The sequence below is a fragment of the Scomber scombrus genome, chromosome 9 (genome assembly GCF_963691925.1).
Source record: "Scomber scombrus chromosome 9, fScoSco1.1, whole genome shotgun sequence".
Taxonomy (NCBI): domain Eukaryota; kingdom Metazoa; phylum Chordata; class Actinopteri; order Scombriformes; family Scombridae; genus Scomber; species Scomber scombrus.
This window is the reverse complement of record NC_084978.1, coordinates 17,347,757-17,365,380: the sequence shown is the minus strand read 5'-3', so window position 1 is coordinate 17,365,380 and position 17,624 is coordinate 17,347,757. Positions and strand designations below refer to the sequence as shown.

General features: G+C 40.5%; 3 protein-coding genes across 4 annotated transcripts in view; all 3 read left to right on the top strand.

Moving 5' to 3' along the window:
• The window catches only part of LOC133985674 (protocadherin gamma-A12-like), a 211,230-nt gene that overhangs the window by 46,069 nt on the left and 147,537 nt on the right, over nucleotides 1-17,624 (top strand). The window lies entirely within an intron of this gene.
• LOC133986331 (protocadherin beta-4-like) lies at nucleotides 853-3,219 on the top strand. Its single transcript, XM_062426159.1, has 2 exons — nucleotides 853-1,129; nucleotides 2,417-3,219. The coding sequence occupies exons 1-2, from the start codon at nucleotides 853-855 to the stop codon at nucleotides 3,217-3,219; spliced, it is 1,080 nt and encodes a 359-aa protein (XP_062282143.1).
• LOC133986330 (uncharacterized) lies at nucleotides 4,384-17,300 on the top strand. Its single transcript, XM_062426158.1, has 6 exons — nucleotides 4,384-6,800; nucleotides 7,527-9,936; nucleotides 11,060-13,504; nucleotides 13,580-13,647; nucleotides 14,761-17,143; nucleotides 17,220-17,300. The coding sequence occupies exons 1-6, from the start codon at nucleotides 4,384-4,386 to the stop codon at nucleotides 17,298-17,300; spliced, it is 9,804 nt and encodes a 3,267-aa protein (XP_062282142.1).

Below are 17,624 nucleotides of genomic sequence, written 5' to 3'. Positions count from 1 at the left end.
ATCTGCTTAACCCATTGGATTTATATTTGGCTTAGCAGAGTGTCATCTCCACAGATTCTTTACGAGTATTAACTCCAGCCGTGGTGTTTGAAAAATATGTTTTGTGTGTCACTTAAAGTATAAGTCTAACATTTGTGACACTAACAATCAAAAATGCCCTCTCACTGCTCATTTAACGGTTTACCAAATTCCTTGCTTCACCTTCCAAGCATTTCCCTTACCCATTATATAATTAGGGGCGTTTTGTTGTTACATATTTTGTCACATATGCTCATATTTTTAGACTATTTACATTAAAGCTGCATTATTTCAATACTCAGGTTTGGACTGTTATTTTGTTTTTGTTTTGTTTTTTAAACTTTTAATAGTTTTGGTGTGGAATTATGTTTTACTCCGGTGAAAAATTAAATACACCTCAAAACAAATAATCAGCCACTTAATATTACCAGAAAACATTTCATTCTGCATGGTCCTACTGAGTTTGGACTCTAAGGGACGCTGTTGGCCAATTCAACATCTCTAAAACATCAGGCAGTCCCCTCCTTTCTTACTCTGGCCTGTAACAGAAAGACAGAGACTGTGTATTATGTCGATTGAGCTTCGAAGAAAACAGACTCGTGTTAAGTGATATATCCATTCAGATATACAGAAGTGCTCAACTGGAAAGCCAAAACCAGTTTGAATGTATTTTTCAGAATAACTATCTTTGTTTGGATCGTTTTTGAGTATATTTTCGCTTTTCTTCCTTTTGCTATGGCATGTAGAATACCACCCTACACCCAGTGCGTAAAATGGCGCTTTGGCTGCGGACTGATTTGGCAGCTTTTGTTTATTCTTTGTTATCTTAACTATATGGTCAGCGGACATATCCGATATTCAATCCCGGAGGAAATGAAGAAAGGCTCCGTCATTGGTAATGTAGCACAAGACCTTGGTTTGGATTTGAAAAGGCTTCGTTCTGGACGGGCCCGTATCGTGACCGGAGAGAGCATCCACTACACCGAGCTGAAGACAGACAAAGGGATTCTAGTCGTGAATGAGAGAATAGACCGAGAGCAGCTTTGTGGGGACGTGACGCCGTGCAGCTTCAGCTTTGAGATGATTTTAGAAAACCCTATGGAGCTACATCAAATCACAGTTGAAATAACAGACATAAATGATCATTCGCCCACCTTCAAAAGAGATATCATTCATTTTGAAATCAGTGAAATAGCTAATGCTGGCGCTCGTTTTTCATTGACAAGTGCAGAAGACCCAGATGTTGGTGTTAATGGACTTAGGGAGTATTTTTTGACCGAGAATGACAATTTCGTTTTGAAACAGAACTCTAATGCAGATGGTAAGAAATATGCTGAGATGATACTTCAGAAGCCATTAGATAGAGAGAAGCAGCCCAGTCTGTCTCTAAAGTTAATAGCTGTAGACGGCGGAACCCCACAGAGATCTGGTACAGTAAACATAGATATCACTGTACTTGATGCCAATGATAATGCACCTGTATTTAATCAATCTGTGTACAAAGCTACAGTTATGGAAAATGCTCCTAAAGATACTTACGTAACCAGTGTCAATGCTAGTGATGCGGATTTCGGGTCAAATAGTATAGTAACATATTATTTCTCAGATCTCAACAGTGGTCTCGGTGATTTGTTTAGTTTGGATGAAAGAACTGGCGTCATTTTAATAATCGGTTCTATTGATTATGAAAAAGACAAAAAGTACGAACTCAGAATAGATGCAAAGGATCAGGGAGGCTTGACGGATTCAAGTAAAGTGATAATTGAAGTAAGTGATGTAAATGACAACGCCCCTGTCATAAGCGTCATGTCATTCACTAGTCCTGTGTCAGAGGACTCCCCTCCTGGTACCACTATTGGCATTATAAATGTAAAAGATCTTGATTCGGGTGAAAACGGACAAGTCAATTGTAAAATAGAACATAATGCACCTTTCAAGATTAAATCCAATTTAAGAAATTACTACACGTTGCTAACAGATACCGTATTAGATCGTGAAAGTGTTTCAGAGTATAATATCACTGTAGTTGCAACAGATGCAGGAAGGCCTCCTCTCTCAACAAAAAGAACATTTTATTTAAAAGTTTCAGATGTAAATGACAACGCTCCAGTGTTTCTACAAAGCGTTTACAGTGCGTTTATGACAGAGAATAACTCTCCGGGCGTTTCTGTTCTCACTGTTAAGGCTAAAGATCCTGATGAAAATCAAAATGCTCGTATTTCTTATATTCTGGAGAATACTAATATCGGTGGATCTCCTGTTTCTGAATATGTTTCTATCAATTCGGAAAGTGGAGTAATACATGCAGTGCGCATTTTGGATTATGAGCAAATCAAACAGCTTATTTTAATTATCAAAGCACAGGATGGAGGCTCCCCCCCACTCAGTAGCAATGTGACAGTGAAAATAATGATCCAGGACCAGAACGACAACCCCCCTCAGGTTCTGTACCCGGTCCAGACTGGTGGCTCTTTTGTGGCTGAAATGGTGCCTCGTTCAGCAGATGTGGGCTATCTGGTGACTAAAGTGGTGGCTGTGGATGTGGACTCTGGACAGAATGCCTGGCTCTCCTATAAACTGCAGAAAGCCACAGACAGGGCGCTGTTTGAAGTGGGCTTACAGAATGGAGAAATAAGAACTATCCGCCAGGTGACTGATAAAGATGCTGTGAAACAAAGACTGACTGTTATAGTGGAGGACAACGGTCAGCCCTCTCGTTCAGCTACAGTCATTGTTAACGTGGCGGTGGCGGACAGCTTCCCTGAAGTTCTGTCAGAGTTCACTGACTTTACTCATGACAAGGAGTACAATGACAACCTGACTTTTTACTTAGTTTTGGCTCTGGCTGTAGTTTCCTTCCTCTTCATCACGTGTTTAGTGGTTATTATATCCGTGAAAATCTACAGATGGAGACAGTCTCGCAGCCTGTATCACTCCAATCTCCCTGTGATTCCATATTATCCACCACGTTACTCAGACACTTTGGGGACAGGGACTCTCCAACACGTGTACAATTACGAGGTGTGCAGGACGACTGACTCCAGAAAGAGTGACTGTAAGTTCGGCAGAGCTGGTAGTCAGAACGTGCTGATAATGGACCCCAGTTCTACAGGGACAATGCAGCGGATACAAAGTGAAAAGAGCATCCTGGATGAACCAGACTCTCCTCTAGAGGTGAGGTGCAATAGTTTTAATCTTTAGTCCTGGAAATAGTATTTTTATGAACTGAAATAAACTGCTCGTTGATTGCTGTTCCACCGAATAGAATTGCACACGGTTTTTTTCAGCACTACAGCACGGACAGTTCCCATTAGGTGATCTGTAGGTTGAAGGTTTTACACTTCGTTCATAATTTATTCATAAATGCTAACATACAAGTATGACTACTCTAACCACCACCGCCAATTAAAAACAAAATCAAAACAGTAACAATATGGTATTATTATTATTTTTAATTTATTTTATTTTTCATTCTTCTTCTTCTTCTTCTTCTTCTTCTTCTTCTTCTTCTTCTTCTTCTTCTTCTTCTTCTTCTTCTTCTTCTTCTTCTTCTTCTTCTTCTTCTTCTTCTTCTTCTTCTTCTTCTTCTTCTTCTTCTTCTTCTTCTTCTTCTTCTTCTTCTTCTTCTTCTTCTTCTTCTTCTTCTTCTTCTTCTTCTTCTTCTTCTTCTTAGTAGTAGTAGTAGTAGTAGTAGTAGTAGTAGTAGTAGTAGTAGTAGTAGTAGTAGTAGTAGTAGTAGTAGTAGTAGTAGTAGTTATTATTAGTTAGTAGTTATTATTATTTTTAATTTATTTTATTTTTCATTCTTCTTCTTCTTCTTCTTCTTCTTCTTCGTAATAGTAGTAGTAGTATTACTAACATGAATTTTTTAGGCATATATTTCAACATTTATAAATATTTCGTGATTTTTATCCTCTATAAATTAAATCAAATTGGTTTTGACAAATAATTTCCAGTGCTGTTACACAGATACATATTTATACTTATGCTTCGGGTAAACACTTTATTATTTACTTCTTAACCATTTGGTGTTCAAGTTTTGGACTCTAAGTGACGCTGTTGATCAAGAATATAATTTCAACCAGTTGTCTCTGTGTTGCAGTGTAGTGACGTTCATTGTAAGATCCCAGTAATCTAGTCTCAGAAGGAGCATCGGGACTCATATATATTTCGGGGAAAAAAGGTTTTTTTCGTGTCTACTGGCTTTGTTTCTTCTTTGTGAATAAAGGCACATCTGGAAGAGTGGACGCTATTAACTTCAAATCGGAGTTTATCAGCTCTTTTTCCTCGGAAATGTTCTGTTCTGGCATGGCATGTCGGCAGCCACTCTGCAAATGGCGTTTCTATCATGGACCTCTATGGGTAATGCTTCTTTTTTGGCTGTACTACTTCAGTGTCGTCGCTGGCCAGATCCGCTACTCTATACCAGAGGAGATGAAGAAGGGCTCTCTCATTGGTAATGTAGCGCAGGATCTTGGTTTGGATCTGAAAAGGCTCCATTCTGGTCGGGCCCGTATAGTGACCGGAGAAAACATCCAGTACACCGAGCTGAAGACAGACAAAGGGATTCTAGTCGTGAATGAGAGAATAGACCGAGAGCAGCTTTGTAGAGATGTAATGCCGTGTAGTTTCAGCTTCGAAATCATTTTAGAAAATCCTATGGAGCTACACCACGTAACAATTGAAGTGTTAGACGTGAATGACCATCCTCCAGTATTCAAGAAATCAAATATCATGTTGGACATAAGCGAGTCAGCTAATCTTGGTGCGCGATTTGTGTTGGACAGTGCAGAGGATCCTGACGTAGGCGTCAATGGCCTGCAAAATTACGTTTTAACTTCAAACGACAATTTCTTGTTAAAGCAGCATGTAAATCCAGACGGGAGTAAATATGCTGAGATGGTGCTCCAGAAGCAGTTAGATAGAGAGGAGGTTCCCCATCTTTCTTTAAAGCTTATAGCGATGGATGGTGGCAATCCACAGAGATCTGGCACCGTTAATATAAACATAATGGTTTTAGATGCCAATGACAATGCGCCCGTTTTTAACCAGTCAGTTTATAAAGCAACGGTGATAGAAAATGCAGCAAAGGGCACTCAAATTGTTACTGTTAATGCTACAGACGCAGATAGTGGATCTAATGGTTATATCACATATTCTATTTCAAACGTGAAGAGCAATATTGCCGATTTGTTGTCCATCGATCCAGTTTCTGGTGTATTATCTGTTTCTGGCCAAATAGATTTTGAAATGGATAAAAAATATGAGCTCAGAATAGATGCAAAGGATCAGGGGGGCTTGACGGATTCAAGTAAAGTGATAATTGAAGTAAGTGATGTAAATGACAACGCCCCTGTCATAAGCGTCATGTCATTCACTAGTCCTGTGTCAGAGGACTCCCCTCCTGGTACCACTATTGGTATTATAAATGTAAAAGATCTTGATTCGGGTGAAAACGGAAGAGTGAATTGCAAAATAGAACAAAATGCACCTTTCAAGATTAAATCCAATTTAAGAAATTACTACACGTTGCTAACAGATACCGTATTCGATCGTGAACGTGTGTCACAGTATAATATCACTGTAGTTGCAACAGATGCAGGAAGGCCTCCTCTCTCAACAAAAAGAACATTTTATTTAAAAGTTTCAGATGTAAATGATAATGCTCCAGTGTTTCCACAAAGCGTTTACAGTGCGTTTATGACAGAGAATAACTCTCCAGGAGTTTCTGTTCTCACTGTTAAGGCTAAAGATCCTGATGAAAATCAAAATGCTCGTATTTCTTATATTCTGGAAAATACTAATATCGGTGGATCTCCTGTTTCTGAATATGTTTCTATCAATTCAGAAAGTGGAGTAATACATGCAGTGCGCGCTTTGGATTATGAACAAATCAAACATATTATTTTAATGATCAAAGCACAGGATGGAGGCTCTCCTCCACTCAGTAGCAATGTAACTGTGAAAATAATAATCCAAGACCAGAACGACAACCCCCCTCAGGTTCTGTACCCAGTCCAGACTGGTGGCTCTGTGGTGGCTGAAATGGTTCCTCGTTCAGTAGATGTGGGCTATCTGGTGACTAAAGTGGTGGCTGTGGATGTGGACTCTGGACAGAATGCCTGGCTCTCCTATAAACTGCAGAAAGCCACAGACAGGGCGCTGTTTGAAGTGGGCTTACAGAATGGAGAAATAAGAACTATCCGCCAGGTGACTGATAAAGATGCTGTGAAACAAAGACTGACTGTTATAGTGGAGGACAACGGGCAGCCCTCTCGTTCAGCTACAGTCATTGTTAACGTGGCGGTGGCGGACAGCTTCCCTGAAGTGCTATCAGAGTTCACTGACTTTACACACGACAAGGATTACAATGACAACCTGACGTTTTACTTAGTGTTGGCTCTGGCTGTAGTTTCCTTCCTCTTCATCACGTGTTTAGTGGTTATTATATCCGTGAAGATCTACAGATGGAGACAGTCTCGCATCCTGTATCACTCCAATCTCCCTGTGATTCCATATTATCCACCACGTTACTCAGACACTTTGGGGACAGGGACTCTCCAACACGTGTACAATTACGAGGTGTGCAGGACGACTGACTCCAGAAAGAGTGACTGTAAGTTCGGCAGAGCTGGTAGTCAAAACGTGCTGATAATGGACCCCAGTTCTACAGGGACGATGCAGCGGATACAGAGTGAAAGGAGCATCCTGGATGAACCAGAGTCTCCTCTTGAGGTTAGTTCAGCTTTATCATCAGAGTCAAAGACACAATATCTGTTTTCGTGAACTGTTAACTGTTTAAACCTGCTATATGTTTGGACTTAAATTGATCAACAGACAGCTGAGGCTTACGTGTTGACCTGCATAAGACCTTAATACTGAGTTCCGTGCAATACCAGTAATTGATTGTCCACATCTTTTCTTGTGCTCCTGTTCTCAATTCACTTCATTAGTAACCCTGCTCGTTTCAGTACCATAGACAGCGACATTCCTATACTTTTCCATCAGTCACCATGTGCCTGTCACTTCGTATCTTTAACATTGCAACATTGTATGGGATGTCACTGCAGTTTGTGTATCGTTTTCTGCTGCTGGTTTCGTCCTTCAATTTAAACTCTCTTTTTCTTTTAATTGGATGCAAATGTAATTATAGTAAACAATTTAAGAGTACCTGTTTATATTGAAAAGGGATGTATACTTGGCCTTAACTTCACAGTGTGAGGAGTTCAGCTTTTGGGCTCTAAGTGACGCTGTTGGTCAGCAAAACAATTTGAGTGTTAACAATCTGCCTTTTCTCCTCCCTCACTGATCTTCAGTAGATATACTGTCCTTCGTGGGAGGACAGGTCGTTATGAGGCGATCATTTACACGTGTCTTTGAAATATACGAGAAGCAGAACCGTTTGTTTAAACTGGACTACATGCTCATGTTTATTTTATTCAAGTGAGGACGCATAATTCGTCGAGAACTGTATGTGGTATGGCACCTCGAGGACAACTCTGCACCAGAAGTGTAAGATGGCGATTGTCTTGTATATTACGATGGGAAGTAGGCTTTCTCATTTTGCTTACTTTCATGGCTGATCGAGTGGCTGGTCAGATTCGTTATTCTATACCAGAGGAGATGAAAAAGGGCTCTATTATTGGCAATGTAGCACAAGACCTCGGTCTGGATCTGAAACGGCTTCGCTCTGGCCGTGCCCGTATCGTGAGTGGGGAAAACATCCAGTACATTGAGCTGAAGACGGACAAAGGGACTCTAGTCGTGAATGAGAGAATAGACCGAGAGCAGCTTTGTGGAGACGTGACACCGTGCTGCCTCAGCTTCGAAATCATTTTAGAAAATCCAATTGAACTTCATCATGTAACTGTCGAAATTTTAGATATTAATGACAATGCCCCCTTCTTTCCAAATAAAGACATCATGTTTGAAATGAGCGAATCTGCTACAATCGGAGCTAAATTTCCTGTTGAAAGCGCAGTTGATCCTGACGTTGGATTAAACGCATTACAAAATTACATTATATCTCCGAATAATTATTTTATTCTCAAACAGCATGCAAATCCAGACGGCAGTAAATACGCTGAATTGGTCCTTCAGAAGCCATTAGACAGAGAGGAACACCCTAATCTTCCTCTGAAAGTAATAGCTGTCGACGGTGGAAACCCACAGAGATCTGGCACTGTGGATATAAATGTGTCTGTTTTAGACGCAAACGACAATGCTCCTGTATTCAATCAGTCAGTTTACAGGGCCGTCGTTGTGGAAAATGCATCAAAAGGGACTTATATTACAACCGTTAACGCTACTGATGCAGACATTGGCTCTAATGGGGAAATAATATTCAGTTTTGCGAAAATCAAAGGCAGTACGGTCGATATGTTTAGTGTAGACGAAAACACGGGTGTCATTTCAGTTTCAGGGCTTATAGACTTTGAGAAAGAGAAGAAATATGAGCTCAGGCTAGAGGCAAGGGATCGAGGAGGTTTGACTGGGACCAGTAAAATAATAATTGATGTAAGTGACGTTAATGACAATGTCCCTGTAATTAATATCATGTCATTTTCTAATACTGTATCGGAAGATGCTCCCCTTGGCACGACAGTAGCTGTCATCAATGTCAAAGACGCCGACTCAGAGAAAAACGGACAGATAAAATGTACTATAGACAAAACGCTTCCCTTTCAAATCCAGTCGTCATTAACGAACTACTATAATTTGGTGGCAGACCAGCATTTTGATAGAGAGACTATTTCTGAATATGATATTACAATAATAGCCACCGACTCAGGGTCCCCTCCTCTTTCCAGCTCCGTCACATTGCAACTTAGTATCTCTGACGTAAATGACAATGGGCCATTGTTCGACAAGAACTCCTATTCTGCCTACGTCACAGAGAATAATTCCCCTGGAGTGTCCGTCATCACTGTCAGCGCGCGCGACTCTGATTGGAATCAAAACGCCAGGATCTCTTATTTTCTTGAGGACACACAAATCAGCGGCAATCCCGTGTCTAACTATTTGTCCATAAACTCTGAAACTGGGATTTTACACGCGGTGCGTTCGTTTGATTATGAACAAATCAAAGAACTTTACCTCACTGTGAAAGCGCAGGATGGAGGCTCTCCTCCACTCAGTAGCAATGTGACAGTGAAAATAATAATCCAGGACCAGAACGACAACCCCCCTCAAGTTTTGTACCCAGTCCAGACTGGTGGCTCTCTGGTGGCTGAAATGGTTCCTCGTTCAGCAGATGTGGGCTATCTGGTGACTAAAGTGGTGGCTGTGGATGTGGATTCTGGACAGAATGCCTGGCTCTCCTATAAACTACAGAAAGCCACAGACAGGGCGCTGTTTGAAGTGGGCTTACAGAATGGAGAAATAAGAACTACCCGCCAGGTGACTGATAAAGATGCTGTGAAACAAAGACTGACTGTTTTAGTTGAGGACAACGGGCAGCCCTCTCGTTCAGCTACAGTCATTGTTAACGTGGCGGTGGCGGACAGCTTCCCTGAAGTGCTGTCAGAGTTCACTGACTTTGCACACGACAAGGAGTACAATGATAACCTGACTTTTTACTTAGTGTTGGCTCTGGCTGTAGTTTCCTTCCTCTTCATCACGTGTTTAGTGGTTATTATATCAGTGAAAATCTACAGATGGAGACAGTCTTGCATCCTGTATCACTCTAATCTCCCTGTGATTCCATATTATCCACCACGTTACTCAGACACTTTGGGGACAGGGACTCTCCAACACGTGTACAATTACGAGGTGTGCAGGACAAGTGACTCCAGAAAGAGTGACATGAAATATATGCAACCGATGAGTCAAAGTTTAGTGAGTGTGGATGGAGCTGAGGCTGATACACCGCAGGTGGAAAAGCAGCTGTCAGGGACCTGCTCTCTAATGTCAACATTGGTGAGTAATTTATTAAATCCTCCTTTCCCCATGTTCTAGTTGTCCAGTAACTTTTTTCTCCTAAAGTAATTACAACAAATTGCACGTGCACGACTTTGACTCTTGACGCTGTCTATGGTGCTGGTAATGTTGATGGATTCATTTTGAAGTAACTTCATGTACAACTTGTAGTGCAAAGCAAGGTGTACATTTTCTGAATGAAACACTTCTTTAAAAGCGACACATTAGGACAATTGAATGTGGTTTCATAGTTACCACAGTCTATATGTTTTTTTCAGCACCAGTTAAGATTATCATTTCCAGAGTTTAACATCCTAATTAGGAATGGGGAAGGAGGGGGTGTTGCAGTAGGAGTTTTGCGACTTTGAATCATACAGTCGTTTTCATTGTTTGATCAATTTAAAATTCTCGTGAACGGTGTCAGCAACCGGAAATTGTGTTTCAGTAAGAAAAAGCACTAGGTACATAATTTACAAGGAAAAATACGATTATACAACGGAAAAGAAAGGACCAGAAAAACCTATTCTACCGTTTTTGCCGGATTCATGATATTTTTTTTTTAATATTCTCAATGTAGTACTCGATATGTATTTAAAGTCGTTGTGGTAATTATTTATTGATTTTGCAATTCATACCACGGGATATATTTGGTGACATACACAACATTTAAAAAAACAAGTTTTAATTAAATGTTTTCGAAAGAAAAAACGATTTCTCTTTAAACGTAAGATACTTTTGTGGAACAAAACATGCTGACTTATAAGCACAGTTCTCATTCATAATGCTCCCCATCCAAAACTTTATTTCAAAGAGATCTTTATGATAATAATATCAATCTAATTTATAAAGTTTTAATATATAATTTTAACTGTTCCTAATAATGTTCATATCAAATACATTACCCTGGACGTGCTCTGAGTGCCGCTGTTGATTCATCACTGACTAACTGTTCAAATAAGCAGCAACGGTCCACCCCTTTATTCCTCTCACTGTTTCACTGGTTGGTAAGAGGACGGTCTGGCCCGTCAACGTTTCAATGATAGCATTTCTCCTTGAATTTCACTGCTGAAAATACCATTATCTCTTCATTTTTTGGATTTTATTACCACAATTTTCCATATAGAAGGATTACTGCGTGTGTACTCTTGGATTTATGATGGGGTGGATGTGGATAACCGTCTGCAGAGGCCGATGGCAAGCACTGTTTGTCATTCTTTGTCTTTTCAAGCTGAGCTCAGTGACCGGGCAGGCTCGGTATTCCATACCGGAGGAGCAGGCAGAAGGGTCTTTCGTTGGAAATATTGCTAGAGATTTAGGCTTGGATGTGGCGAGACTCATATCAGGTAAAGCTCGCATTATTACAAAAGGAAGTCGACAGTATGTGGATTTAAACCGAGACAAAGGCACACTTGTTATTAAAGAGCGAATCGACCGAGAAGAGCTTTGTGGACAGACGACGCCCTGTAGCTTCAGTTTTGAGGTTATTTTAGAAAATCCAATTCAGCTTTATCGGGTAACAGTGGAGGTAACAGACATTAATGATAACAGTCCGTCGTTCCCAAAGGATGAAATCAATTTGAAAATTGCTGAAAGCGTTGCTTTAGGAACTCGTTTCTCTTTGGTGAGTGCAGACGATCCCGATGTTGGTATTAATGATATTCAGAAATACACACTTAAACCCTCAGATCATTTCAAATTGGAGATACAGAGCCAAGCAGATGGAGGCACATTTATTGAAATGGTTTTACAGACTCCGCTAGATCGTGAAAAAGAGGAGACTCACTCACTCGTGTTGATTGCTTCAGATGGCGGTGAGCCACACAGATCAGGGACAGTGCATATTCAGATATATGTTCTAGATGCAAACGATAATGCGCCAGTGTGTAGCCAGCCTGTTTATAAAGCAGATATCAGGGAAAATTCTCCTGAAGGATCGGTGGTAACCACTGTTAGTGCAAATGATGCAGATAAAGGAGTCAATGGTGAAGTCACTTATTCTTTTCCCCATGTCGCTAAAGAGGCGAAGCAGCTGTTTGAAGTAAATTCTAAAACAGGAGAGATTAAAGTTACAGGTAAACTAGATTTTGAAAAATCTAAGACCTATCAATTAAATGTTCAGGCTAGTGACCACGGGGGATATACAGATACGTGCAAAGTTATTGTTCAAATACTTGATGAAAATGACAATGTCCCTACAATACAGCTTATGTCATTTTCTAACTCTATATCGGAGGATTCTCCCCCCGGTACAACTATAGCTGTTGTTAACGTGGATGATGAAGACTCTGATGGTAACGGTGTTGTCAAGTGCTCCATTATTTCTGACGTACCTTTCAAAATTGAGTCTTCATTAACAGGATATTATACAATAGTAACAGAAGACTTCTTAGACAGAGAAAGTATTCCTGAGTATAATATCACCATAACCGTCTCTGACCAAGGCTCTCCGCCTCTGTCTAACAGTAAAAACATTAATGTTAAAGTGTCTGACGTGAATGACAGCCCACCCAAATTCAAGCAGTCAGAATATAGTAAGACTGTACCAGAGAACAACTCTCCCGGATTATCTGTGTTTACTATCAGTGCTAGTGATGCAGACTGGGGTCAAAACGCTCGAGTGTCTTACTTCCTGGAGGAGAAAGAGATTAATGGAGTATCTGTGTCGTCATTAGTGTCCATAAACTCAGAAAACGGTGTCGTTCATGCAGTGAGGTCGTTTGATTATGAACAAATCAAATGGTTTGAATTCAATGTGACTGCGCGTGATGCCGGATCTCCTCCTCTGAGTTCGGTTGCTACAGTGAAAATAATAATCCAGGACCAGAACGACAACCCCCCTCAAGTTTTGTACCCAGTCCAGACTGGTGGTTCTCTGGTGGCTGAAATGGTTCCTCGTTCAGCAGATATGGGCTATCTGGTGACTAAAGTGGTGGCTGTGGATGTGGATTCTGGACAGAATGCCTGGCTCTCCTATAAACTGCAGAAAGCCACAGACAGGGCGCTGTTTGAAGTGGGCTTACAGAATGGAGAAATAAGAACTATCCGCCAGGTGACTGATAAAGATGCTGTGAAACAAAGACTGACTGTTTTAGTTGAGGACAACGGGCAGCCCTCTCGTTCAGCTACAGTCATTGTTAACGTGGCGGTGGCGGACAGCTTCCCTGAAGTGCTGTCAGAGTTCACTGACTTTGCACACGACCAGGAGTACAATGATAACCTGACTTTTTACTTAGTGTTGGCTCTGGCTGTAGTTTCCTTCCTCTTCATCACGTGTTTAGTGGTTATTATATCAGTGAAAATCTACAGATGGAGACAGTCTCGCATCCTGTATCACTCCAATCTCCCTGTGATTCCATATTATCCACCACGTTACTCAGACACTTTGGGGACAGGGACTCTCCAACACGTGTACAATTATGAGGTGTGCAGGACAAGTGACTCCAGAAAGAGTGACATGAAATATATGCAACCGATGAGTCCAAGTTTAGTGAGTGTGGATGGAGCAGGGGCAGATACAACACAGGTGGAAAAGCAGCTGACAGGGACCTGCTCTCAAATGTCAACCTTGGTGAGTAATTTCTTGATTTCTCCATGCTCCATATTCTCGTTTTTCCGTTTTTTTTTCGTTTCTTTTTTCTGACAGTATTTAGAGAAAGTGCACTTGAACGGATTTCAGAGGTGCCTCGGTTTCGCTGTCCATGGTGCTGGAAAGTTGGTCAATTAATCAATTCTCGCTAACTTTCTGCACGACATCTCCTGCAAGGAAAACTGTAAATATTCTCAATTAAACACTTTACATGTCTTTGAAAACGACACAATAGTAAAATTGAATATTACTTCACATTTAACCACAGACTGGCTGTTGTTTCTGGCAGAAGTTTGAACACGAGTTAAGATTATCTTCAGCAGGTGGAGTTTAATCTATTATTCAGCAGGAGTTAACAGTAATCAAAGATTGTATCATGCAGATTTGTATCTCTTTTATTATTTCAGCATTCCTGAGACCTGTTAGTAAGCGGGAATTGGTTTTCATTTAGAAAACTAACTACATACACAATTTACATGGAAAAACAACAATGATACAACTACCAACAAAATGACCATAAACGATTGTTTCTTTTATCGCTTTTTTCCCTATCCATATTATTTTTCAGTATTTGGAATGTAGTATTGTTTCTGTATTTAACTGTATTATTATTATTATTATTATTATTATTATTATTATTATTATTATTATTATTATTATTATTATTATGTTTATACATTGGGTTATCAAATTGGTTCACCATCAGCATCAGTCGTGATATTTACAAAAATAATATCTTCTTGAAATTCGCTGAAAAACACGTTATCTCTATAATCTTAATATTACGATACTTTTGTGGAATTATAGGTGGTCGATTTATACGAACAGGCTCCATTCATAAGTCCCCCACATAAAATATAATTAAAAAACTATCCAAATAAGAATAAAAACAACCTGTAAGGTTTAATACGTCATTTTAACTATTCCTAATCATTTACACATCAAATACATTACCCTGGATGGGCTCTGAGCGCCGCTGTTGATTCATCACTGACTAACTTTCCAAATAAGCAAAAACGGTCCACCCCTTTATTCCTCTCACTGTTTCACTGGTTGGTAAGAGGACAGTCTGGCCCGTCAACACTTCAATGATAGCATTTCTCCTTGAATTTCACTGCTGAAAATACCGTTATCTTATACATATTTGGATTTGGTTTCAACAATTTTCCATATAAAAGGATTACTACGTGTGTACTCTTTGGATTTATGATGGGGTGGATGTGGATAACCGTCTGCAGAGGCCGATGGCAAGCACTGTTTGTCATTCTTTGTCTTTTCAAGCTGAGCTCAGTGACCGGGCAGGCTCGGTATTCCATACCGGAGGAGCAGGCAGAAGGGTCTTTCGTTGGAAATATTGCTAGAGATTTAGGCTTGGATGTTGCGAGGCTCATATCAGGTAAAGCTCGTATTATTACAAAAGGAAGTCGACAGTATGTGGATTTAAACCGAGACAAAGGCACACTTGTTATTAAAGAGCGAATCGACCGAGAAGAGCTTTGTGGACAGACGACGCCCTGTAGCTTCAGTTTTGAGGTTATTTTAGAAAATCCAATCCATCTTTATCGGGTAACAGTGGAGGTAACAGATATTAATGATAACAGTCCGTCGTTCCCAAAGGATGAAATCAATTTGAAAATTGCCGAAAATGCTGCAGCGGGGACCCGCTTCTCACTAGAGAGTGCAGACGATCCTGATGTTGGTTTTAATAATATTCAGAAATACACACTTAAACCCTCAGATCATTTTAAATTGGAAATACAGAGTCAACCTGATGGAGGCAAATTTATCGAAATGATTTTAAAGAATCCGTTAGACCGAGAGAAAGAGGAGATTCATTCACTCGTATTGATTGCTTCAGATGGCGGTGAACCACACAGATCAGGGACAGTACATATTCATATCACTGTGCTTGATGTTAACGATAATGCGCCAGTGTGCAGACAGCCTGTTTATAAAGCAGATGTCAGAGAAAATTCTCCCGAAGGAACGGTGGTAACCACTGTTAGTGCAAATGACGCAGATGAAGGACTCAGTAGTGAAGTAATTTATTCTATCGCTCATGTCGCTAAAGAGGCGAAGAAGCTGTTTGAAGTAAATATGAAAACAGGAGAGATTAAAGTTACAGGTAAACTGGATTTTGAAAAATCTAAAACTTACCAATTAAATGTTAAGGCTAGTGACCACGGGGGATTTACAGATACGTGCAAAGTTATTGTTAAAATACTTGATGAAAATGACAATGTCCCTACAATACAGCTTATGTCATTTTCTAACTCTATATCGGAGGACTCTCCTCCCGGTACAACTATAGCTGTTGTTAACGTGGATGATGAAGACTCTGATGGTAACGGTGTTGTCAAGTGCTCCATAACCTCTAACGTACCTTTCAAAATTGAATCTTCATTAACAGGATATTATACAATAGTAACAGAAGACTTCTTAGACAGAGAAAGTATTCCTGAGTATAATATCACCATAACCGTCTCTGACCAAGGCTCTCCGCCTCTTTCTAGTAGCAAAAACATTAATGTTAAAGTGTCTGACGTGAATGACAGCCCACCCAAATTCAAGCAGTCAGAATATAGTAAGACTGTACCAGAGAATAACTCTCCCGGGTTCTCTGTGTTTACTCTCAGTGCTAGTGATGCAGACTGGGGCCAAAACGCCCGAGTGTCTTACTTTCTTGAGGAGAAAGAGATTAATGGAGTAGCTGTGTCGTCATTACTGTCCATAAACTCAGAAAACGGTGTCGTTCATGCAGTGAGGTCGTTTGATTATGAACAAATCAAATGGTTTGAATTCAATGTGACTGCACGTGATGCTGGATCTCCTCCTCTGAGTTCAGTTGCTACAGTGAAAATAATAATCCAGGACCAGAACGACAACCCCCCTCAGGTTCTGTACCCAGTCCAGACCGGTGGCTCTGTGGTGGCGGAAATGGTGCCTCGTTCAGCAGATGTGGGCTATCTGGTGACTAAAGTGGTGGCTGTGGATGTGGATTCTGGACAGAATGCCTGGCTCTCCTATAAACTACAGAAAGCCACAGACAGGGCGCTGTTTGAAGTGGGCTTACAGAATGGAGAAATAAGAACTATCCGCCAGGTGACTGATAAAGATGCTGTGAAACAAAGACTGACTGTTATAGTGGAGGACAACGGGCAGCCCTCTCGTTCAGCTACAGTCATTGTTAACGTGGCGGTGGCGGACAGCTTCCCTGAAGTGCTGTCAGAGTTCACTGACTTTACACACGACAAGGAGTACAATGATAACCTGACTTTTTACTTAGTGTTGGCTCTGGCTGTAGTTTCCTTCCTCTTCATCACGTGTTTAGTGGTTATTATATCAGTGAAAATCTACAGATGGAGACAGTCTCGCATCCTGTATCACTCCAATCTCCCTGTGATTCCATATTATCCACCACGTTACTCAGACACTTTGGGGACAGGGACTCTCCAACACGTGTACAATTACGAGGTGTGCAGGACGACTGACTCCAGAAAGAGTGACATGAAATATATGCAACCGATGAGTCCAAGTTTAGTGAGTGTGGATGGAGCAGGGGCAGATACACCACAGATGGAAAAGCAGCTGACAGGGACCTGCTCTCAAATGTCAACCTTGGTGAGTAATTTCTTGAATTCTCCATGTTCCATATTCTCGTTTTTCCGTTTTTTTTTTCGTTTCTTTTTTCTGACAGTATTTAGAGAAATTGCACTTGAACGGATTTCAGAGGTGCTTCGGTTTCGCTGTCCATGGTGCTGGAAAGTTGGTCAATTAATCAATTCTCGCTAACTTTCTGCACGACATCTCCTGCAAGGAAAACTGTAAATATTCTCAATTAAATACTTTACATATCTTTGAAAACGACACAATAGTAAAATTGAATATTAACTCACATTTAGCCACAGCCTGGCTGTTGTTTCTGGCAGAAGCTTGAACACGAGTTAAGATTATCTTCAGCAGGTGGAATTTAATTGCTTATTTAGTGGAAGTTAACAGTTATCAAAGATTGTATCATGCAGATTTGTATCTATTTTATTATTTCGACATTATTGAGATCGGTTAGCAAGCGGGAATTGGTTTTCATTTAGAAAACTAACTA